The following is a 25,961-nucleotide window of genomic DNA, read 5'->3' on the forward strand; positions in this document are numbered from 1 at the left end:
ATTTGTAGGACTTGTTGTGTTAAAGTGACATTCGGAATCTGTCAAGCGTTGTAAGCACACAACCGGTTTCATCGATAACTTCACATCCAGCTTTTGAGAGTTTAAACATTCATAAACATCAAAGTGTCCACTACTGAAATCGTCACCAGTGAATCTAAGATGTTTAAGAGGCATTGGCGGTTGTCCAAAGGTGTAAAATATTTGGCCATTTCGGTACACTTGAAAGCGACAACCGAACAATTCAGCGGCAGCCATCAACTCACATGCAGATCCACAGGTGAAGGGCTTAAGCATTTCACTCTTCTAGTGCTCCTGTGTAGTCTAATTATCTCCTGTACGTCATCAGTCCACACCTTGAACCTGTGCCAGTCATTCAATACATAAGACACAATGGATATCAAGAGTGAGCCTGATATGGCCGTGCAATATGTAACAATGAGAATGGAAAAGGCAGGCGTCATCTCTAGGCATGGAAACCACGCGGTAAGTGACCGTAATTTGATAGATAGTGATCACCTCGATAGACATGTTAATGGGGGTACAGTTGGAATGATAAAGGAAATGGGTATCTGAACAATGTAAAGTAAGTCTAAAATACCTACACAATAACTATAATCGTAATAAATGAACAATAAAACAGCGTAGACGCCGTGGATTGAATAAAAAGGCTTTAGTTATCAGCAGGGAGACGTGAATCCCGTGACGAAGCAAGGAAGGGAATGTAGTGACCGGAGCGACGGAGGGCCTTATATAGGCAGGCAGCCAACAACGTGGGAGGTGTTAAGATGGGGGACCCAACGCCACCTCACACGTTGACTGAGCTGCAGGCTATGGACGTATATATGTACGTAAGTAGGATTCAGTTAGCGTTGGGAACCCACGTACCAAATTTGTTGAAGATGGGCCCATAAGTAACAAAGACTGTTGAAAAGTTCAATATGGCGGCCAACAGTGGCATCATACCACCGAAATAAGTACCAAATTTCAGCCTTCTACCTACATGGGAAGTTGGAGAATTAGTGACGTTGGAAAATTCAATATGGCAGCTGACAGTGGTGTCATACCACTGAAATAAGTACGTACATTGGTTTCGGTTAGCGCAGGGAAGCCGTCTACCAAATTTCATGAAAATGGGGCCATAAATAAGAAAGTTCAACATGGCGGACGTTGTCGACCGTTATCGACTGTTATGACCGTTACGTGTAGAATTTCGAAATGAAACCTGCTTAACTTTTGTAAGTAAGCTGTAAGGAATGAGCCTGCCAAATTTGAGCCTTCTACCTACACGGGAAGTTGGAGAATTAGTGACGTTGGAAAGTTCAATATGGCGGCTGACAGTGGCATCATACCACCGAAATAAGTACGTACATCGGTTTCGGTTAGTGCAGGGAAGCCGCCTACCAAATTTCGTGAAGATGGGGCCATAAATAAGAAAGTTCAACATGGCGGACGATGTTGACCGTTATGACCGTTGCACGTAGAATTTCGAAATAAACTCCTTAACTTTTATTAGTAAGCTGTACGGAATGAGCCTGCCAAATTTCAGTCTTCTACCTACACGGGAAGTTGGAGAATTAGTGACTATTGGAAAATTCAATATGGCGGCCGACAGTGGCGTCATACCACCGAAATAAGTACGTATATCGGTTTTGGTTGCGCAGGGAAGCCACCTACCAAATTTCGTGAAGATGGGGCCAGCCTTCTACCTACATGGGAAGTTGGAGAATTAGTGACGTTGGAAAGTTCAATATGGCGGGTGACAGTAGCGTCATACCATCAAAATAAGTACGTACATCAGTTTCGGTTAGCGCACGGAAGCCGCCTACCAAATTTCGTGAAGATGGGGCAATAAATAAGAAAGTTCAACATGGCGGATGATGTCGACCGTTATCGACTGTTATGACCGTTACGTGTAGAATTTCGAAATGAAACCTGCTTAACTTTTGTAAGTAAGCTGTAAGGAATGAGCCTGCCAAATTTAAGTCTTCTACCTACACGGGAAGTTGGAGAATTAGTGATGAGTCAGTGAGTGAGTCAGTCAGTCAGTCAATCAGTCAGTGAGGGCTTTGCCTTTTATTAGTATAGATTAATTATTTTGGCAGCATAAACAAACAGCAGCAAGTCGAGGCTTTAGTGGGAGTGACTGGAATATCAGCTGTTACATTAAAGAAAGTGGAGTAATAAAGTGAGGAAAAGGAATCGGAGGAGTCGTATATTTTGTCTTTAAATTAAAACGGGCACCGCCTGAGTGTGGACAGCCAGCAGCAGCTTACATTTTTAGTGAAAAATGAGAACATAAAGATGATTCTGAAATTGTGGCTTAGCAAACAATAGGCTTGTTAGTTTAACAGCAAAATGTGTCTTTTACTTATAAACTTGTAAAGCATGTTAGCCTCGTGTCTTCTTGATAAACAACTTCTGAACATTTGATACATTTGTGGCTTTTTTAAAGATTTGTACCGTGTTTATTATGTGCTTTGGTAAGAAATGAGTACTACATAAATAAAATAGTAACTCATAATTTATAATTACACCTCAAGAATTACAAATGTCTACCTGATACAGTGAAGAAACAAAAAACACACACCTGTACAAATATAATAAATATAAACTTTAACAGTAAAAAAGTTGTAATGCAATAAATTATTAAAAATTATTTAAACCTTCAAGTACAAATATATTTAAATTTACGCAGCATTTAATTGCCAATATCAATTAACTGATTGTGTGAAATTATATATATATATACTGTAAATATTTTTTGTTGTTACAGAAGTGGTGTAATGAAGCCTTTTTTCGGACAGGAACATTACAGAAATGATTAAATAATATAACAGCCTGTCATTTTTAGAAGCAATTAAACCCTTAACGCGCACACGTGCCGGTCCCGGGACATAACAGCGTTTTAAAAACGTTACAGTAATGTGTGCATGCCCATCTGCCATGCGTCTCGACACCCTACCCATCAAATGAAACTTCAAAGTCTCGTCTTTCTGATGATATCAACCATTTTGACACACAACAACCACAGCACTGACACTAAAGCCTTTTTTACAGAGAAGTACATACTTTTAAGAGTTGACTTTCCCTACCTTTGAAGACCCCCTGCAAGTGAAACATCAATATTTCCGAGCAGTATTGATCCCATTGTGTCCGTAAGGCTCCAGTGAATATAATCCAGTAAAATGATTTAGGTCCAAAACACACGATAGATCCTCAAAGGGACAAAAACTCCAGAAAACGTTTCATAACTTGAGACCACCTACGTAATTTTTTTTCACTTCTATTGATCATATCAGACGTCATTTGTTTCTGTCGGCGATAACCATGCTACCGCATGAAACACGGAAGTGTTAGCTTCTGATCGACACCTAAGTTGGCCAATTACGATGGGTCTGGGGTTGACTGGCACCTCGTATAGCCAACAAGTGTCACAGACAGCTGAAGGATGACGTAAAATTCCAAACGCTGGTAGAATCTACCAGTTTGATTGGACACTGTGACTGACACTCAAAACTTACAGCCAATGAGCAGCCGAGCATTTTGATATGTAACTTGCCATACTAACTTGTAAACAAAACGATCGGAGCTGCGAAGGTGGCATTTGTGCCAGTCTGCAGAGTTGGTGCGTGGTTGTTTATTGTGATTTCGCCAAGTTTTTTCGCATTTTAAATATGAATAAACGTACCGATAAACATAAATAAACGCTCGATTAAATAATAGATGCATGTACGCGGCGTGAAAGTAATCAACCGGCCCAGGTGACGTCTAATGGCAGAGAGCGACATGCCACGCCCTTGTGCTTTCTGCTTGCTAGTGATTGCTGCCATCAAGTGGCACATGGAAAAACGCTGAGCTGTGTTGTAACAGTTTGTAAAAGAAATATATATAGTTTGTGTGCATTTTATAAAAAAAAATAAAAATAAAAATATAAATATATTTTTGGCCCATAAGACTTGTATTGACTATTTTTACATAGAAATGTGTATTTTTATTGTTTTATTATTTTTATAACTAATAGAGTGACACTGTGTGTAGATATAGATTCCTTTAGGTGTAAGCTTTCAGTAGAGCCCTCATTGATATCTGTGGGTTGAAGCATTCAAACGTTATTACACAAAATGTGGATAAACCAGAGGTTCTCTAAAAAGCACCTGGACATGCCCACATAAAAACTGGTGTCAAAATGTCATTTTGACAGGTATTCTTTTCAAATTTGAAATGTGAGTAGTCAACAAGTTATTCTGTTGGTACATAGTGTGTTTCTGTCCCCACCTACCTACTGCAGCTTTATTTTCCTTTATTTTCATAAAAAATTTGTTTTTTTTGTGAGTTCTAATGTGCATAACTTTTGATCAGTCACACCTACAGTGATTCTGACTACTAAGGGTGAAACTAGAGAATGTGACCTTTACAAAGAGACCAAACATGTGTTTATACTCCAGATAGTTCAATAACAGCAATGATTCTAATTTGGAGAGGTCGAATTACAAGCGATTTAGCAAAAATGACCCCGCTTGATAAGGGATTCGATGTGCTCGATGTGTAATTTTAATTGAATAATTCTGTGCTTTGTGCCTATGGAGCTCGATTGAATTCTCTACATGGCTGCCTTCCGCTCCTTTTCTGAGATGTTGAGTACGAGATCCTTGTCTCTCTGTACTCTGAGATCTTTGAAAGGGAGGGACTGTAAAATGATTTTATATTTCATGGAGAAGCTGTCTGAGTCCTCGAGACTTATTAATATTTTTTCCGGCATAGAGGAAGGTGGGAGGTGAGGATAAATCAGACAAGTTCTGATTAACAAAGTTTCTAATCTGAAGGTAGTGAAAGAAATGAGTTGCTGGAAAGTTCAGTTTGGAGTGTAATTGTTGATAAGATGCGATGACGTTGTCTATGTGCAGATCTCGAAGTGATTTAATCACAAATGTTATCCAGACATTAAAAACTGCGTATGTTTGAGAGGGTGGAATGAGGTGGCTCTCGTTCAGAGGTGCCACAGATTAAAACTTCTCTATCTTGAAGTGTTTCCTACATTGGTTCATATTCTGAGCGAATGAAGCACCATTGAGTTGTTAGCATATTGACGATGACTCGTATTTACTGGGGTACAAAGCTGGGAATATAAAGACGTGCTGCAGGATTTCATTTCTATTGCACACCAAGCCTGTGTCTGTTCATCTATCGGTGTCCAGGTTTTTATAGTTTGTATGTTCGCTGCCCAGTAATAAAACTGAAAGTCAGGTAGTGCCATGCCACCTTCTGCCTTACATCTTTGTAGGGTCGCTCTTGGGATACGTGGATGTTTGGAATTCCAAATAAATGAGGTTATGGTTGAGTCTAATTTGTTAAAAATGATTTATTGATGTATATTGGAATGTGTTGAAATAAAATGAGAAGCTTAGGGAGGATATTCATCTTAACAACGTTAATTCTTCAAGCTAAAGTGAGATGGAGGATTGACCGTCTATGCGAGTCTTAATTTTTTCCATGCAGACAGTAAAATTTTCTAAATAAAGAGCTTTATGTTTACTTGTGATGTTGACCCCTCGGTATTTAAACTGATCTGCGATGATAAAAGAGAAGGAGTCCAATCTAATGGTGTGCTGGAGAGTTCACTGGGAAGAGGACACTTTTAGACAAATTAATTCTGAGACCGGAGATCTTTTGAAATTCTGTGAGTGCTGTTAGGACGTCAGGCTCAGTGTCTTGTGGTCTGATATCCACAGCACCGTATCATCTGCGTAGAGAGAGAGATTGTCTGTTCAAGTCCTTCTCTGTAATCCCCTTCATCTCATAATCATTTGTCATTTCAGCGTTGCTATGTTGTCGCTCCCCTTCACTCTTCCTCATTCTCTTCACCTCCTCCTCGTCTGTTCTTTTACGACTAAACAATTAAAGAATCTCTTTAGGGCGTCTTCGCCTTTTCTGCAGCCTTCCTGATATCCTTTTTCACTGCTGCTCTCATTTATTCTGTGGTTCATACTGGAGTTACTGGTCTTGTATGTTACTTATTTTAACACTTTCATGAGTGTCATTCCTGCCAAAGTCACTTTGCCTTCACCTTCCAGTCAGAGCCTCATAAGGCCCTGTTGATGTCCTCTAGCGCCCCCTTTGGCCTGCATGTCTGGTCCTGACTCAGCACCCCACTCACTACTCTCTACACGGTACGTTGTGATGGGGGGGTGTATTTGGGTTTTCATCCTGGATGAGCAAGTGATTGGCTTCCCCTGAATTATTTGCAATTCCATTCAATGGGTTATATTTTTTATATTGTCGGTGGGCACAGCCCTCTTGTTAAACTTTAAGAAGTTTGTTTCATGTTATCTCTTCACATTTGGATAAATTGTCATTGATTCTGCTTTGCATAGACAAGTAATAAAAGAAGAACATTTAATTCCATATCCTTCACCAGGTCATCAGTAAATAATCTGAACAAATGGCACCTCTAGAAATGGCACATTTTGGGCACCGAGCCAGTCAGCAGGTTCACCAGATTGATCAAACACTCCTTACCTTATCTGCAGTAAGATATGACACGTAGCACTGAACGGGCTGCAGTTATTCATTTACAGGATTGTGTGAATAAGAAAGTGCACCCCCTGCATTCAGCACCTGCTGTCACCACATTTGATATCTGACACTCTTTAAGTGCCTTCACGCAGGAGGAATCCACACAGCAGCTCTCCGACTCTTGGACTTTGTGGACCTTTCTGGTGTCTGCAGCCTTCTTGGAGTCAGCCATTCCAAACCTCTCCATGTCTTTTTTTAAACATTCTTTTGTGACTTTGGACAATCGGCTGTCAGTTCAGTGCTCTCAGTGTGACAGCTGGCCTTGGGGGCTGCACTGGTGTTTTGGTGTCCATCGTGAAATTCATAGCTGACTCAATGCCAAGGAGCAGCAAAGCAGGTCCATGTCATAATACGCCATGTTGTGCAGATCCACTGGTGACTTGTCTGCTCTTCACTGGGGATGTGGTGGGGAGATCAGAGTACCTGCAGGAGACCCCATGTAGACACGAGGAGAACAGGCACACGCCTCAGTGACCAAGAATCTGCACAAGATTCAAAGCCAGAATGGAGGATCATCACTCCGTATGTCAATCTTAATTTAATAAAAAGACTTTAGGAGGCCAGGGGGGTTTATGGGGCAGCACTGACTCCTTGGCATCAATTCTGGGCCTCTGGGTGTTCTATGCCAAGATGGTTCAGTTCAGACTTGACCAGGCTTGTCATCTCAGTATAAAGTTGGGTCCTTCCTAGTCCTTGTGTCTCATGGAGACTGGAGTCACTTCAGGGGACGATTAAAACGAGGGCTGCACTGACATTTCCCAGCATTCCTGTTAACTCAATGATTGCCACATCCAGCCTTTCCAAGTTACTTGTCCGGTTTGGTCACCTTTATCTACTGAACTGATTTGAGATGAGGATCAGACTTCCACGTGTTCACATGTGATTTAAGACCACAGCACTTTACTGGGATTCTGCTTTCCTCTTCACCAACCATCACATGCTGTGCCCATGAAATGTCACATCCTGACTTACTGTCACCATCTGTCACTGAGGCCTGAGCCATGAGCACGTCTTCTTCTGACAAACTGCACACTTTCATGACTGACAAACTCGCGTTTGCTTGGAGAGGCTCTGGGGGTCTCTTTGTTTCACTTCTCCACTGACACATCCAGAAGTGACATGTGACAGCTTCTTTAATTTGGGACACCACTTCACCAAATCCCACATGTCTGTGTGTTTGATCCTCCTCAGCTTTTTTAGAGAGGAGTGAGAACTCGTGTGAGGCTCTGTGACTTGGTGGCACTAAGTGACAAGCTGGTGACATGTAGAAGAGACACTTGTCATGATATGTTTGACACAGATTGTCCCGAGTTGTCACATCTCGTGCTATTTTTAAATATTGTGTGAGGTCTTTAAGTGTAGGGGCAGCAGAAGGACATACAGTGCATACCTGCCAATGTGCCATCTGTGTGAATATTTGAACCCGCACTTTTAACCACAATAACAGCTTTAAGTCTTTGGGTAACTCTGTGTCACCTTAAAACCTCGACAGACAGAACTGAAAGGCACAATATGACATATGGGCAGACGTACAGATTTGAAAGATAGTGTGTAGTATGTAGGTAGGTAGGTGGGCAGACGTGACTGGCATCAAATGATAGATGGCAGTGAAGGGCACCATAGAACAGAAAGATGGATGTGCAGACAGGTAGGCTCCCGTAGTTCATCTGCTAAACAAACACCACAGAGCTCAGCACACACAACTCTAAAACACCAAGTGCAGACCCCACAAGTGCAGGACCCCAAATTGTACTCACAGTACCCCAAGTGTATGTTTAATGCAGAGAGTTTCTAATTGAAAGTCATGACTATGCCAATGTACCTGGCACACTGACCAGGGTGAACACAGACTCAGAGTGAACAGTCTGATGTCTGCAGACCCCAGCAGTACCTCCGGCCCACCTTGGTGACTACACAACCAGAGATCATGGAGAGGCCGAGCAGCCTTGGTCATAATGTCCTCCCCCTCTTGTCTGCCATTTTCTTCAGTCATCAGATGTTACTCCTCGCTGTAGACCACAGCACAGTGGTCATCATGGACAGGTAGAACATCGCTAGCCGCCATATCATTAAAGGACCTGAGCCTCCTCAACATGAAGGTCCAGCTCTGGGCCTTTTGTGGGGTTTGGTGACCAAACTCAGTGTCAGCTGGTCAGATGGACGTCCACCTTCATCTGGGTTTGGTTTAGTTGCAGATGGCTGTCCCTTCACCACATGAGACCCTTTTATATTGGGGATGTCCACCAGCAAGCCACACATCTCAAAGCGGGCACCTGCAGTTTTCCTCTCAGAACTTTTGTTTTTCATGATTTATGTTTTTTTTTTTATGTGATTTAAAATGTATTTGAAATTCATTCACCTGAACCTCCTTTCAAGTGCAGGGTCCTCATGGGCCAAATGTTGGCACTTCCTTCTCCTTTGGTCTGTCAGGTGTCTGGGATGCCGAAGTTCACCCATTTGTCAAACAGAGCAGCTTGGGACCGTCCTGTTGACTTTGGCACAATGGTGGCTTCGTGCCCACGCAGTCTACATGGCAAGCTCAGTGGTCTCCTCATTTGATTGGTCACACACACCACCCGTATCTCAGGTGTTTGATTTTAATGCCCACTCTTGCCCATGCTGCCCACTCCTCCTCCTCCTTCTTTTATTACATCAGAAATATTTGAATTTTTAAATGTTGTTTAAATGAAGTTCACGGTCAGGGACCTTCAGCTGTGAAGTCTGTCACCAAAGCAGGTCTGATTTGCATAATAAGTGACTCGAGTGCCAAAGGCAGGCAGAAGGTAAAAGGTGAGCTGAAGGTAAATTGCAACACAACATGAGCTGGCAAAGGGCAGGAGGACTTCAGGCCACAAACCCAAAGTGTGTCACATCACGTCACCTGAATGTGTGTGCAGTGTAACAATAGAAATACATGTGTGGCACTGACCATCGTAAAGGCGCTATATAACTGGGAGGTGGCACCATTTACACAAAACAACAACTCCAACTTACCAAAAAGCCGACAAAGTATTGAAAAAGCAGTGACTGAAAAAAAAAATCAATAAAAAATATAAACAGGAGACACGATCAGAGGGAGAACATCACAATAAACCCCTGGCATGTTTTTGGCACAATCTTAGCCCACTCAATCTGGTGTCCTGCTCTAACACTTTCCCACTGCCAGTGTGTGCCACCACTAACATGTCTCCTTATACCTCTTGCCACCATTTCTGCCTGTCTGCTCATCATTTATGCCATCTCAGTTTGTGACATCAGTAGGACTAGGACAGGGGTCAAAGGCAGACTTTTAAAGGCCCAGCCAACTGTGCTTTCATTGTGGTGTCACTAATTATTGCGCCCCCTGAGTCCCATCTTGTCTTTAAGAGAAGAAGCCCTGAGGAGCTGAGCTACACTGCCACCTGGTGTCCTGGCGGAGCGATTCTCCTCATCGGTCTATCAGCCCTCGTCCCCTCACGGCTGAGCTCTCTTTGCACAGTTTGGGTTTTCTGGCCCTGGCATCATGTTGGGAGGCACATTTGATGTGTTAGAAGTGTGGAGCAGTGAAAGTGAGCCCTCAGTGCAGGGGGGATGTCGTAAGACTTGATAGTCTAAGTGAGGAGATCTTCTTCACTCAACACCCTCCACCCTCCACATCTTTGATGGTGTTGATGATTGAAAACGTGTGGTTAACGTGCTGGACCCCATCGCAGAGTCTGACCAAAGGCGTAACATACAGCTAGATAAGAACAGAAGCCCCCCAACATGTAAACACCCCACATGGGTACAACCGGGTGACACGCTCAGCTAACCTTCATGCAGGTGCCAGTGACCCCTGTTGGCTAGAGGGAGTAATGCAGTTCACATGGAGCTCAGGACCCTACAAGAAGCAAGGTGAGTGTGTGACGCTGTGACTCAGGGTGCCATTTTATATCAACAGCAGTACAGAATACTAACCCCCCGAATACACAATAAGCCTAATCAGGGATGGGCAGAGATCCACCTGATGAAGCAGGACGGCAGCACACCGCTCGGCACGCCGCTCGTATCGGCGGAATCAGATTATCAGTCAGCTCCGCGTGCTCGGACGCTGCAGCTCACATCACCTCAAACGGTGCGCTGCGCTCCGTTTTAATCGCTCCGAATGAATGCGCTGGCGCGTGGAGTGGGCGGGACCGGGAGAGGGCGCGCGTCTCCCACTCAAATATATGGCGGGTCGTTTTAACATTTAATGCGTTTAATTTGACATCTGCTTTCACATCTTTGATGTCACGAGTTTAAAATTTGATATCGAGCTTTTGTAATTTGAAGTCAACTTTTTAATATTTGATATTTGCAAATAGGACTGCTCGCGTGCGTGACGTCATGACGCGAGGGGCGGCAGCGGGCGTGTCAGCGATTTGGGGGTCTTTAGACAAGTGAAGCAGAAGCGCTCAGACGGTCGGGTAAGCCGAACAGAGCTCTTTGTATGTCGCTTTTAAGGTGTAGCAGAGGCCGCTTAATCTTAATGCAGAAAAATAGTAAAAAAAAAAAAAAACGAGCAGAATAAGTGAAGTGAAATCACGTTGGTCCTGCCTGAGCTGCAAAAGAAATGTATTGGAGTGAAATTCAGGCAAGAGCTGTGCAACCAAATATCAATTCCGTCATTTGCTGACTTTCTTATTCGGTTCAGAGTTGCCCGGCTCAGAGCACAGGAATCAAACGTGGCGTCCATCACTGGGCACACACGCGCTCACACAATCCGGCCAAGTTGGTCCTTCACGCGACTTGATGCGAGTGCCTGTGGACGCTACTAAGCGGTGTGCTGTTTATACTGCGCGCGTACTTTACGTAATACTGGAAGATTCCAGCAGGTGGCAGCGCGAGATATCATTACGGGGAGAAAACGTCCGGCTTCGCTGAGTTGTGAATTGCCTGAAACAGCCGTTAAATTCCGAGAACACGTTACCGCCATATCTCTGAAAAGGATGTTTAATAATTACATCCATCAATGTGTCCATTCCAGCAAGCACTGGGCACGAGGCAGAAACAATCCCTGGACGGGCATCAGCTCATCGCAAGGTGACCACAGCACACATAGTTGTCGTCATTTTAGTGTCTCAAATCCCTAACCATCATGTCCTTGGTAAGAAACCAGAACCCACTGTGGAATCCCACCAGGAAAACACGCAAAGTGCAGGCAGGGAACACCAAAGGTCGTGACTCTCAACTGCGAGGCATCAGCACTGCCGCTCCGCCACAGTGAGTAATTATTAACAGAATTCAGCCATTATCCAACCCGCTATATCCTAACTACAGGGTCACGGGGGTCTGCTGCAGGAAACAAACCCCCGGGCAGGGCGCCAGTCCACCGCAGGGCCTCACTCCTGTTCTTTCATTTTAAATTCTTCATCTGCCATAAGACACGTGGACTCGGTGAGAACCTTCAAAGGAGTTATTGTTCACGACGTGTTGATTTTATTCATTGATTGGTTGTTGAACTTTATTCTCATTGAAAATCCCGACCCCATTATGTGTCACATTGGAAAATTACCGACAGCAGTAATAGAAAAGCAATCTGTGTTTGATAGAATTGTACTTTAGTGTGACCACCATGGAGTGTCCGGCTACTCTGACAGCCGATGACCAAAGACATGGCAGGCTTACAAGTTGTATCTGACCAGTGATCTTCATCTCTTTAGTGCTTCAGCTTTAGTTGTTGGCAAAAATGGAAATAGTGAGGATCTTAGAAATAAACTTAAACTTGATGACATGGCCTTAACAGTCAAGGCAAAAGTGGAGGTGGAATCAGGAACTCCAATCTGAACTTCAAGTCGCACATTCAGCAGATTATTAGGACTTCATTTATTCATTTAAGGAGCAATGTAGAAGTTATTAAAAGTCTTATAACATTGAAGATGCTGAGGAATGAAATCCTGCTTTTGTTTAGCTGACTTGATGACAGTAATGCTCTTCTAACAGGGCTACCTGAGAAAACGACTTCAGATCACAACAGCGAGAATCGTAACCAGAAAAAGAAAATCTGAGCACATCTCATGAGCTTTAACATCGTTACATTGGCAACCTGAGGGCTTCAGAACTGACTTGAAAATACTCCGATTCCACCGTAATGAAAGGGTAAGTCTCTGTGTGTCCAGCTGGATGCCATGTTGTGGTAGAAATTGAACATCTTAATTAAGGAAAGAAATGAATCGTCAAACAGGACAAAGTGAGTCAGTAATCAGGCAGGAGAGAATCTGTTCATTGTACCTTTTAATGAGTCCTCAGACGCGAGCCGTCTGTTACAGTCTGGTCAGAATGATCAGAGGATCAAAGACTGGAGGTCCATTTTATAAACTGCTGACTTTACATACATACGTGTTACTCAGGTTGGTCACTGGTTTACACTCAAATGACTTTTAAAATCAAAGTCTCTTCTCTTCTATTCTGGCTCTTCTTATACCTGTGAGTTGAGTCACCGCCCTTGAAATTTCTGTGCTTGTAACGACTGTCCATTCTGGTGGTTTACAGGACATCTGCTGACTTCTTGGTCATCTCTTAGTCGTCTTTCAGTACATTTGGTTGTTCACGTGACCTTCATCTGCCTTTCTGATGTGCTTGAAAAGGTTGCTGACATTTATTAATCCTTTCTGTTATTTCTTTAAGTTGAATGCCATGTTATGCTTGCCCTAAAATTATTCTTCCACATTCCCTTCCTTCTTAAAGTCCCATTAAAACTGTAAGGACTGGTTTCCTGCTGTAACTATTCCTAACCTGTATAAGACACGTGTATATACTAAATATGTCCCATCACCTTTGGGGCTAAAATGAAGTTAAAGATCTCTGGCTAGATGAATTTGGGGAATAACAGAAATCAGTGAAAATCATTAATAATACCAAAGATAAATTAAATAAAGCAATAAAAGCGAATATACGGTGGGCTGGCGCCCTGCCCGGGGTTTGTTTCCTGCCTTGTGCCCTGTGTTGGCTGGGATTGGCTCCAGCAGACCCCTGTGACCCTGTAGTTAGGATGTAGCGGAATGGATGGATGGATAATAAAAGATAATAAAGTCAATAACAGTAACATAGAAAATCAAAGTCAAATGATATCACGTATCAAAGTCCTTTGTCTTCATCTGAGTATGTTGGCATTACATGGCTTCTACTCTAAATCTCACATTTAGGCCTCATAACCACTTAAGATTGTGGGTTTGCTTCCTGGTTTCTCCCTGTGTGAAAACTTCATTTTCCTAATATTGTGTTCTACAAACTTTAAAGGTCTGCACCATACTCTGTATCTAACTTATCAAGTTTAAATCTTAAAACCCAATGTCATACAATTTGTGTCCTGATGTTGTTTCCAATCCTAATGCATTAATATTCACATTTGTTCCATCCTTCTGTATCAATTACTATTACACAATAAAATTCACATCCTTCATGAAAACAATAGTCAAACAAATGGTACATTTTTCTTGTTTCGAGAGTCTTTAAGTTTAAAGGAAATCTTCACATTAATAGATTTAAACATTCTGCCCGAGTGTCCTACTCCTAAAGCACTCGACTGTCCCTCATGTTTAATATCATTTCTCATAGTCAGTGAATTTCCCTTTGTGTTAAACTCTATTATTCTCTATTATTAAACCTCTTATCATTCGGGGTCATTTTTGCTAAATCGCTTGTAATTCGACCTCTCCAAATTAGAATCATTGCTGTTATTGAACTATCTGGAGTATAAACACATGTCTGGTCTCTTTGTAAAGGTAACATTCTCTAGTTTCACCCTTAGTAGTCAGAATCACTGTAGGTGTGACTGATCCAAAGTTATGCACATTAGAACTCCCAGAAAAAATGATTTTTTTTGTCCTCGCTTAAGTTTTTGTGAAAATAAAGGAAAATAAAGCTGCAGTAGGTCGGTGAGGACAGAAACACACGATGTACCAACAGAATCACTTGTTGACTGCTCACATTTCAAATTTGAAAAGAAGACAAATGACATTTTGACACCAGTTTTTATGTGGGCATGTCCAGGGGCTTTTTAGAGGACCTCTGGTTTATCCACATTTTGTGTAATAACTTTTGAACGCTTCAAGCCACAGATATCAATGAGGGCTCTACTGAAAGGTTACACCTAAAGGAATCTATATCTACACACAGTGTCACTCTATTAGTTATAAAAATAATAAAAACAATAAAAAATACACATTTCTATGTAAAAATAGTCAAAACAAGGCTTATGGGCTAAAAATATATATATATATTTTATTTTTTACTTTTTTTTAAATAAAATGCACACAAACTATATACATTTTTTACAAACTGTTACAATACAGCTCAGTGTTTTTCCACGTGCCACTGATTGTAGCAATCGTTCGCAGGCAGAAAGCACAAGGGCGTGTCACATGTCACTCTCTGCCATTAGACGTCACCTGGTCCGATTGATCACTGTCACGCCGCGTACATGTATCTATTATTTAATCGAGAGTGTATTTACGTTTATCTGTACGTTTATCCATATTTACAATGTGAAAGAACTTGGTAAAATCACAATAAACAACCACGCACCAAGTCTGCAGACTGGCACAAATGCCAGCTTCGCGCAGCTCCGATCGATTTTGTTTACAATTGGTATGGCAAGTTACATATCGGCGTGCTCAGCTGCTCATTGGCTGTAAGTTTGGAGTGACACTCACAGCGTCCAATCAAACTGGTAGATTCTACCAGGGTTTGGAGTTTTGCGTCATCGTTCAGATGTCTGTGACACTCGTTGGCTATACGAGGTGCCAGTCACCCCCCAGACCCATCGTAATTGGCCAACTTAGGTGTCAATCAGAAGCTAACACTTCCGTGTAACGTGCTTTAGCAGGGTTATTGCCGACAGAAACAAATTACGTCTGATATGACCAATAGAGATGAAAAAAAATGTCGGAGCTAGTCTCGAGTTAAAAAACATTTTCTGGAGTTTTTGTCCCTTTGAGGATCTATCGTGTGTTTTGGACCTAATCGTTTTACTGGATTATATTCCCTGGAGCCTTACGGACAGAATGCTCGGAAATATTGATGTCTGACTTGCAGAGAGCCTTCAAAGGTAGGAAAAGTCAGCTCTTAAAAAGTATTTACTTCTCTGTAAAAAAGGATTTAGTGTCAGTGCTGTGGTTGTTGTGTGTCAAAATGGTTTATATCATCGGAAAGACGAGACTCTGAGGTTTCATTTGATGTGTAGTATGTTGAGGTGCATGACAAAGGGGCACACATGACTGTGACATGATTGTGACGTCGTAAAATCGTCGTTATGTCCCGGGACCGGTACGTGTGCATGTTAATTAATATACAAGTTCAACTCAAAACAATTTAAAGGCCAGAAGGAGTCGCATTGCGTCTTTGTGGACCTGAGAAAACAGATGACAGGGTGACTGAGAGGAGCTGTGGTATTGGATGAGGAAGTCGGGACTGGCAGAGAAGTACGTAAGAGTGGCACAGGATATGAACGAGGGGAGTGTGACCATGGTGAGGTCTGTGGTAGGAGTGATGGAGGTGGGATTACATCAGGGATCAGCTCTGAGCCCCTTCTTATCTCCAATTGTGATGGACAGGCTGACAGACGAGATCAGACAGGAGTCACCGTGGACTGTGATGTGTGCTGAGGACATTGAGATCTGCAGGTTGAGGAGACCCTGGAGAGGTGGAGATATGAGAGGAGAGGAATGAAGGTCAGTAGGACCACCAAGACAGAATACATGTGTGTGAATGAGAGGGAGGTCAGTGGAGTGGTGAGGATGAGGGAGTAGAGTTGGTGAAGGTGGAGGAGTTTAAATGATTAGGTTCAACAGTACAGAGTAATGGGGAGAGAAGACGAGAGTGCAGGCAGGGTGGAATGGCTGGAGAAGAGTGTCAGGAGTGACTTGTGACAGACGGGTATCAGCAAGAGTGACAGGGAAGGTCTACAGGACGGTAGTGAGACCAGCTGTGTTATATGGGCAGGTGACGGTGGCACAGGTGACAGAGTTGGAGGTGGCAGAGTTAAAGATGTGAAGATTTGCATTGGGTGTGAAGAGGATGGACAGGATTAGGATTGAGGACATTAGAGGGTCAGCTCAGGTGGGACAATTGGGAGACAAAGTCAGAGAGGCGAGATGGCATTGGTTTGGACATGTGCAGCGGAGAGATGCTGGGTATACTGGGAGAAGGATGTTAAGGATAGGCCTTCCTCTTCTCCTCTTCTCTGTCAGCTCTAAGAGAAGGTTTATGGATGTGATAAGAGAGGACATGCAGGTGACGGGTGTGACAGAAGAAGATGACAAGGACAGGAAGATATGAAAGAAGATGATCTGCTGTGGTGACCAATAACGGGAGCAGCTGAAAGAAGAAGAAGAAGTAATTGTTCATTATTTCCATTAATTAAACAATAGTTACAAATATTCAGTAAATCCATGGTGCTTATGAAGAGGAGCTCATTAGCTTTGCTGTGCTTGCAGATCATGAGCTTTTCCTCCATACCATCCATAACCCCAGGGTTCATATATTCCTTGAAATTCGTTGCTGCAGAAGAACAGAGACGTGGGTGCAATTCCGACTCTAAGGAGAAAGTAGAATTCAAATATTTGGTCAGCAACTGTCATGAAATCTCAAACAAGTGGACGGACTTGTAAGGCAAATCCAGGAGAGTTAAAGTGGGCTCAGGAAACACATAGAAGTCTGCACAGTAAAAGTGTGAATCAGGTCTTGGGGTCCGATACCCCAAAGTTAAGGATATCAACATCTGGAGCTCTTGATCTGATGAATGAGGCTGTGGTCTGGACGCCATGCAGGGTTCCCACTACGATTCTGGACCCAACTGTCACCAGTGCAGGAAACCTGTTGGCAGCGGGAGCCCGTAAACCCCTGGACTAGACATTGGAGTGCACTGTCCAGTAGCTAACTGGTTGATGACCCGGTCAATGGCTTGATCCCCTCTCTTATAACATTGCAAGATGCTGATAAATGAGTTGATGCTTTTGTTTTCAGTTGTCTAGATTACCGTAACGCACTCCACTCAGGACCACCAAAAAAAGACATCAATCGATTGCAACGAGTGCAGAATGGAGCTGCTAGAATCTGAACTGGGAAAAGAAAATTCGAGCACATCTCCCCAGTCTGATGCCACTACACTGTGTCATTCAGAATTGATTTTTAAATACTGTGTATGGATTACAAAGCCTTCAATAATCTCGCTCTGTCTTATATTTCAGAATGTCTTCCATCTTACACTCCAAATCGTCACCTCAGATCTTCAAATGAGGGTCTGCTTATTATTGTAAGAGCTAAACTTAAAAGAAGTGGTGAGGCGGGCGGGCGGGTAGGTGGCATTCTGCTGTGATGCGCCTCAAATCTGGAATACGAGTTTACAGATAGAAAGTCACCAGGCTGATACAGTGGAGGACTTTAAAAACACTGCTAACAAGACGTTACTGTAACATGGCCTTCTCACAGCTTCATTTAGTTTAATCCTGATACTCTGTCTGTTCAATTAATTATCATTACTAGTCCAGGTGGCTCTGTAATCCCTACTCACTCCTACTCTCTCTGCTGTTCTTTTCCAGTTTTCTGTGGTGTTGATCTGCGCCACCACCACCTGATCAAAGTGCCGTGATGTCCCTCCATTGATGATTAAAGGCCAGAAGTCCACATGACCGTCATCATCAAGTCCTTCCATGTGAACCCTGAATACCATGAGGACTGATTGAGGTCATTTATGTTGGGTAGAATGCCCAGTGAGGCTGGGTGGTCGTGGACCCCCTGCAGATTTTATTTTTTCTCCAGCCGTCTGGAGTTTTCTTGTTTTTTCTGTCCTCCCTGGCCATTGGACTTTACTTTTATTTTATGTTAATTAGTGTTCCCTAATTCTGTTTTCTTATTTATTTTCTCTTCTTCATCATATAAAGCACTTTGAGCTCCTCATTTGTATTAAAATGTACAACAGAAATAAATGTTGTTGTTGTCGCTCGTCTCTCCTTGCAGTCGGATGATTCGTTCGTCAGCAGACCTTTAGCACGGCTCAGTCTCCAGGTTCAAATTCAAGGGCCGTCATCACCGATGTGCTAAGAGAACATGCAGCTGTCACCTGACTTAAAGGTTTTGTTTCATATCAGTCAGCATTGCAACACTTCACCTGTAATTTCTGAAAGTTACCTGTGGACCCCACAATGCTGATCTCAGGAGGTGTTAGGCCTGTTTCATTGGGGTGCCCACCTGTTATCAAAGTACTGCTAGTCGCTCTCTGCTTGTCTCTTGGTCAGTTTGTTTTTAACGGCCTAAACTAAATTCCACAGTCGGTCAGTTCAATGCACCCGTTGACATTCATTGTGTCCTTTATGTTCAGAAACAGATCCCTCAGTAAACATTTCCCTCTCTAGTTGTGTGTAGTTTGGCCATCGCTGTTGACTCCACACAATTAAAAGCACATTCGTCACCACAAGTCAATCAGCCCGATATAAATAAAGTCAACCTTAATATATTTATATGAACACCAAAGGAAACGCAGTCAGTTGTCTCCAGATATCCAAACTATTCGCACCAAACAACAAAACCAAACTCAACACCAACCTCTCTGCCTTAGCGGGGTCCTCAGTCCCAGTCCTGGGGGGCCGCAGTGGCTGCAGGTCTTTGTTCTCACCTGGTTACTTAATCAGAAAGCCATTCTTACCAATAATTTAATTTCATGGCGTGTTGGTGTTTAACTCTGCCATGTCAGCTCATTCTCGTGTCCTCGATTTTCTTCCTCTTTCTAAGGATATCATCCTGATGATCTGAAGGTTAAAATGGAGGAGCAATTCTCAGTCCTTCACTTTATTCTCTTCTAAGTATTTCATTAAACCCAATAGTGTGTGATAAATACTCACAGGTGTAAATGGTGACAAGCTCAATGGAGAAATGCTGCTCTCTTTTGTCATTTACATCTTACTGCTAATAAGGAGCCATTAAAACTAAGAATACGGCTGTTTAAGACTAAAATAAGTAATAAGGGGTCAAAATCTTAACATGCGAGACCACGAAAGTGAAGCAGAAGTGTTACTTGATCAATAAGAGCTTCTTATTAAGTAATTGGATTGGAGCAAAAACCTGCAGCCACTGCGGCCCCCCAGCACAGTGATTGAGGACCCCCGCTATAAAAGGAATGTGGAGCGAGAGAGTGTCAGTCAGCGAGGATTTCTGATAGCAAAGCCGTTAATATCACAACTTGATCAGAGCCGAGTGTTCAAGTCTCCTATGGAGAACACAAATACGTCCAGGAGTGGCAAACCAAACCAAAGGCAAGAGAAAGTCGAGTGGCGTGGAGGTTAGCAGTCAAAGAGTCGAGTGCTGTGGAGGCTCCTGGAGAAAATGGAAAGGATTGACTTCTCTTTCTTATTCCTGCAGTCTTCAACTGGCACCTAGGCTGGCAAAGTGAATCCACTTTTCACAAAGGATGGTAATATAAGAGCAGCGTCCTCCAGGGCAGGGGTCACCAACTCAAGGCCTGGAGGACCACCGTGGCTGCAGGTTTTCATTCTAACCCTTTTTTTCAATGTAGTCTCTGTTTGTACTGCTAATTAACTTCTTTTGAATTCATTTTAATTGAATTGTCTTTTTAAGATTTGCTCCCCTGAATTTCTTCATCATTCCTCTGAGTTCTTAATTTCTTTCCTTAAATGGCAACCAAAGAGAAATGACATGTGAAGTGAGGGAGCCAACAGAAGACCACCTAAGTCAGGGCCTCAAACTCCAACCAGCTGCCTACTGAGGTGCCGAGTCTTATTGTTAATTAAACCCGTTCTTTCACTTCATGGCTTTCTTCCTGTTCTCGTGGTGCATTAGCAAATATTTCTGTAATTATTGATTTTCTCTTTCTGTTATAATGGCTTGTGGACCTGAGAAGATGGACATTTCTGAGACCTTCACCTTTCTTTACTGTCAGATATTGTATGATGGTCACAGTTTGCTGCTCCTGTTTTGTATCTCGTTATTGTTTGGCTGCTAATTAAAGACAAAGAAACAATGAAGGGGTCTGCGTCTTCAAGATCAAGTCGATTCAAATGAGTTCAAAAGAAGTTAATTAGCAGCACAAACAGGTCACTGATTAAGAAAAGGGTGAGAATGAAAACCTGCAGCCACGGTGGTCCTCCAGGCCTGGATTTGGGGGCCGCTGCTCCGGAGAACATCACTCAGTCAGCAAAGCAAGCAAAAGTCAAAGAAGAAATCCACAGTCTGGACTGGTAAACTCAGAATTATTTCTAGAAATAAGAGCAAAAGAAACTAAAACAGTTCAGCCGCACATTCTCTCCCAAGTGCTCTAATTACAGAATGTTGTTCAATTATGTGCAGTCAGGATTGAACTTACTTAGAAAAGAAATTCAAATTTCACATCATCTAACATTTAGAATTCATATAAAATATTTGTATCCATTCCCACTTATTTCAAATTATCTTAAAATACATCTTATTACCTCTCAAAGCTAAAGAGTTTCTTCACATGCGCCCAGCTGGGTTTCTTGACTCATATATTTCTACCAGTGGCTTCACAATTGTAACAAAATGTCTGGAATATTTCATTAGAGTGTCACATTATATACGGTACTCCAGATCTGAATATGCAGTTTTCATTACGCTATAACTTATTACGTTTATTATATAAATCCGAGACCATCGAGAAGTGTGCGAACTGACGTTATGAAGAATCGTCTTCACGCCGAACTGGAATCGTCTCCACATAAATTAAAGTCATCCGGACGATCAGGATCTGCAGAATTAGATGTGGAGAAAATAAAGCTAAACCTTTTATCAGCGACGTAGTTATTCAAACATTCTTTTCAATTTCACATTTACAAGATATTTATAACACAAGATATGGAGTGGAAAAAAAGAAATCAACGTATCCCATTGTATGAAATGCCTGATCATTCAAAATCTCTTTGTATCTCAGATGCTGTCAGAGTACTCAGTGCGTCACACCACGTCACAAAGCTCTTTAATATATAAATGGTAGCTGTGCTCAATAATATTGATTTCTTTTACCCATCACCTCCCCATACAGTCCAGTTGTTCACAGATGATTTCCGTTGATATCCTCCAAGTTGTTTCGTTTCTTGTGTCCTTTTCAGATTGTTGATTCTGTAGAAGAAAAAGAAAAAGAAAGTCTTCGTATTTTGTTAGCTAAGCCCCCTTTTACAGCACATCTTAGTAAGACACACCACCTTAGACTGCAGGACGCCAGTGCTCATCGTCACCTTCCTTGCTATCTTAGAGAACTTGTCTCCTTTTTAATTTAATTTAAAAATTACTAAAAGATCTTTCATCCATTTGAGTGTCGCCAGTAGACAAAAGAAAAAGGCAGAGACATTTATACTAAATCTGCAGACCTTCTGTTGCACCTGATCATATTCACTTAAGTTTAAATTCTAAACATATACATTGATGCACACTTTCATCAATTCATCATTTAAATCAACACCACATATTAACACACATTGTTCTCTAACCAATTATATTCAAATGCGCTTCAGACACAGAGATCTCTTTATCATTAAACACATTCAAACGCCACTTAACAGCCTTTAACACATTTAAAATGAATCAAGTTTTATTATTATTAGTATTATTGTAGGAGACAATCATAGAAAGTAAAGCTTTAAGTTCAGTTCAATTCATATTAGTGTTTCCTTCATCGTCGCCATATCAGTGGTGTAGCCTTTTAATAAGATTGAACTTTCTTGCTCGAACTAAGATGCGGTGTGTCAGTCGAGTCCGTTCTTGATGTTCAGAGGAGGTCTCAGTACACAAGGACTTGAAAGACCCGTTTAGAGGTGGATGGATCAGAAACAGAAGTAATTTGTAACAATTCAAAATGTAAAAAAAAAATGAAGCTTTGAACAGAACTTCTCTTAAACTTCTCTTTTTCGCTCTTTCAATTTTCTTTTTTTTTGTGTGAACTGTTTTACTTTGAAGCAAAGCGGAGACGTTTTCATTTTACTAAACATTACACATTTTCTATACTCCTTTAACCTAAATGAACTCAGAGCTCATATCACACGTTATATTTTCCTCAAACAGGCGGTTTAACATGAATACATTTCCCATTCCCACGTCATTTCTTAGGCACTTTTCCAAATACACGGCGTGTTTTTTCTGCTCGTTTGACGTTTTAAACTCCCCTGACGCCATTCCTGTCATTCGCCCTCTCGACTCTCCTACTCGCTGTGCTCATCTCGCTCTTATCGTTTATATTTTAGCACTTTAAGTGACAATTCTTACCGATCCCCCTTTGTTTCAAATCAACTTCCGTTACTTCTACCGTTCAACTTCTCTTCGATTTCCCGATCTTTGTCCACTGAGGTATTTTTCAGCCCCGCAGGTTATTTGGGATGCCGTTAAGTTTCTCAGAATCACAAATAATCAAACCTGTGCCTGATCGTCTCACATTTATTTTCTTTCAGTTCGCTGCGCGTTAAGACGTCGATTTACCGACACGCGAACTCGAAACACGAACGAGTTTACTGCTTTTACCCGAACACCCGACTGCCTAACGCGCTGAAATACAAGACCAGGAATTTAAAACCATAAACCTTATAAATGTGTGCTGATGACAGTCATCTTCCCTTAGCCTTTACTTTAATTATTTTTACATTTTTCGTAAACTGTTACTATAATTAATTTGTGTCTCGCACTCATAGCCGCTCGTTGCAGCCTTTTAATGGCGCGGGCCTCGAACCCGACACCGAGGACATCGGTGATTGACAAGGCTGCACAATTGTCTTGTAGGATCAGATCCTGGATGGCTGACAGTTTTCTCGATCTTAATAAAAATAAAATGGTCGCGCTGTAAGCTGGTCTTCCCACCAAAGCTCAAACTGGTTTTGAATTCCGTGGCTCTTCTGTGGACTCTCGCACTGCACCTCATTTTTGACGGTCGCCTCTCATTTGATGAACTGATCAGTTCTGTGCTCGAGAGTTGCTTCTCCCAGCTTCGTCTTTTAGCCAACGTTAAGCCTTGTTTTGTTATCTCCTATGGATCTTGAGAGTCACTCGTGCTTTTATCGGCTCGATTACCGCAACTCGTTGTGTCCTGAAATCCGCTGGAATCCACAAATCCCTGATCCGCAGGCAGCAGTTGGTCCAGAATGGCGCTGTCCGTTTCTTGGTTTGAGGTGAGAAGGTTTGACTCCGTAGCTCTGATCTCAGCCTCTTTCCGCCGGCTGCCTGTCAGTCACACAATCGATTTCTGAAATGTTGCTGCTGGTTTTTAAATCATTACACGGGTCTGCTGCCTGCCGCTTATCTACCTGACTTGTGTGTTAACGGCAGCCATCAGAGCGCTTTGATCTGCCGGTCACTCAGTTGTCTCTTGTGGATCCCAAGTGCAGAATTAAGGGGGCGGCCGCTGCACCTCCTCTGCGGAATTCTTTACCTCCTTACATTGAGGGCTCATCTTGAACTGAACGGTTTAAAGACGCATTTCTGTTCTCGTGCTTTGTGTGCCGTTCAGTGATCAGGATGGTCCTTCCTCAGAGTCATTTGTTTGTTTTCTGTTTTATTTTATTTTATTCTATTTATTTTATTTATGCTTATTGTTTGTTACTTTGGCTACAGCATTACTGATGTTGTTTTAAATGTGCTCTATAAATAAGTTGGCATTGTCTCCTTCCTATGCTTTGGAGTCTCAGCCCACCTACAATCTAAGTCGTAACCTTTAAATGTTCTCTGAAATAAATCGAATATAAACCTGATAGATAGAAAGAATAGAATAAGAAAGTAAAGGAACAGCTGTGTAGAATGAACTGCTAGCCATGAATATCAAACACCGCAGGGCACAGATGTGATGCCAGGTCTGCCTGACTTGTGTTTACAACAACCAGACGATGAGAGACTTCAGTGTGCCAAGTAAACAGGCCGGGCATGCCAAAGTCAACAGGTCTGTCACAACTTCTTCTGTTTGAGAACTGGGCGGCAGACCAAAGATGAAGGAAGTGCCAGCACTTGGCTGATGAGGACCTACCTGCACCAGGAAGGAAGTCCAGACGGAAGAGTTTAAAATAAGCCATCATTTGCATAGAAATAAAAAAAACACAGCAAAGTATTAAAAACAAAAGTTCTGAGTGTGAACAAAGATCCCATTTTAAGACAAGAAAAGAAATAAATTATGGTGCCCATGCTTGGATATGCTTGTCTACTGACCTGCTGGTAGATGCCTTCTGGAAAGAAGGGGCCTCACGAGGTGCAGGGATAGACACCTGTCATTACCAGGCTGCCGGCCCTCTGGTCACTGGTGAGGACAGCACAGCGGACAGGACATACATACAGTGCTGAGGTGCACAGTTTTGTTTTTCAGGAAATGGAAGCAGAAGAGAGAAGGACTCTCAGTTAATATGACTTGCATTTGGGCTCTTGGAGTGGGAAGACAGAATGAGTAAGACGGGTGCAGGCCGGTGCTGTGGACAGGAAGAGCTGTGACCCTTATGTGTAAATCATTGTTAGTTAAAACAGTGTGGGAATTTAAGGTCAGTTTCTCCTTCGCCTCATCATCTAAAGGTGAAGGTTATAGCAGTGGTGTCACATTTGGGTGGGGAAGCTGGCATGAGAGGAGAAGGCGGTTTGAGATGGAAAGACGTCTGTGACATCAGGGACACTGAGCTCAGCTTTAGATTCCATCCTGGTTCTTAAGTCCCAGCAGTCTGTGCTTTTCTTTAGTGATGTGGCTGCTGATAAGGTGGACCAATATGGTGCCAAGGGCTAAGGAGAGACGGCAGCAGATCTGAGGAAGAGGTGTGCCAAGTTTACAGATGTGAGTTTGTATTGCAGACAGAAGAATCTGATGTGGCGGTTTGGAGAGTCTGGACGATGTCATGAAGGACTAGAATTGGGTGATGGTGTGTGTGGTGGAGTCGGTGGGAGATGGACTGTATAGACGAGGTTTGTCACAGACAAATAAGTGACTGAGACCAGACTGTGGACAAGTGGGCACAATTAAACCCACGGTTTGGGAGTGTAGCTGGGCTCAGGCCTGTTGATATGGTGATAATAATTTTAATACATTTTTTTGATATAGCGCCTTTCTCAGAGTCACAGAAAGAACAGCAGGGTATTTGGAACATCGGATTGAAAACTTTTCTGCATAAACACTAAGACAGAAAAATACAGGAAATACAAAGCAATACATAGATATGTTTATTATATTGAATACAGGAATGAACTCAAATCTGTGATTGTGATTGATGATGGGGGTGACGATGACTTTGAAATGTGGCTGTTTCTGGGATGGACGTCAATAACCTTACAAAGTTAGTGCTCAGCTGCTGGTAGAGGCCTGGGCCCCCCCCCTGGTCCTCTTTGCCACCCTTCTCTACAGGCACGTTACCTTTGGGCTGGCACAGCTTAGCTTTGGTCATTCTTGATGACCCCTCAGCCTGGCCACTCCAATA

General features: G+C 42.5%; 2 protein-coding genes across 2 annotated transcripts in view; both read left to right on the top strand.

The window, feature by feature from the left end:
- The window catches only part of LOC120542828 (lectin-like), a 65,273-nt gene that overhangs the window by 13,066 nt on the left and 26,246 nt on the right, over positions 1-25,961 (top strand). The gene's annotated exons all lie outside the window — the stretch shown is intronic.
- LOC120542826 (lectin-like) overlaps positions 12,647-25,961 on the top strand; it is a 134,610-nt gene continuing 121,295 nt past the window's right edge. Inside the window, exon 1 of the mRNA XM_039775508.1 lies at positions 12,647-12,669. Coding sequence (XP_039631442.1) covers positions 12,662-12,669 — 8 coding nt within the window. The 5' untranslated portion in view covers positions 12,647-12,661. The remainder of the gene's footprint in view (positions 12,670-25,961) is intronic.

Source organism: Polypterus senegalus, chromosome 13 (genome assembly GCF_016835505.1).
Source record: "Polypterus senegalus isolate Bchr_013 chromosome 13, ASM1683550v1, whole genome shotgun sequence".
NCBI classification, from domain to species: Eukaryota; Metazoa; Chordata; class Cladistia; order Polypteriformes; family Polypteridae; genus Polypterus; species Polypterus senegalus.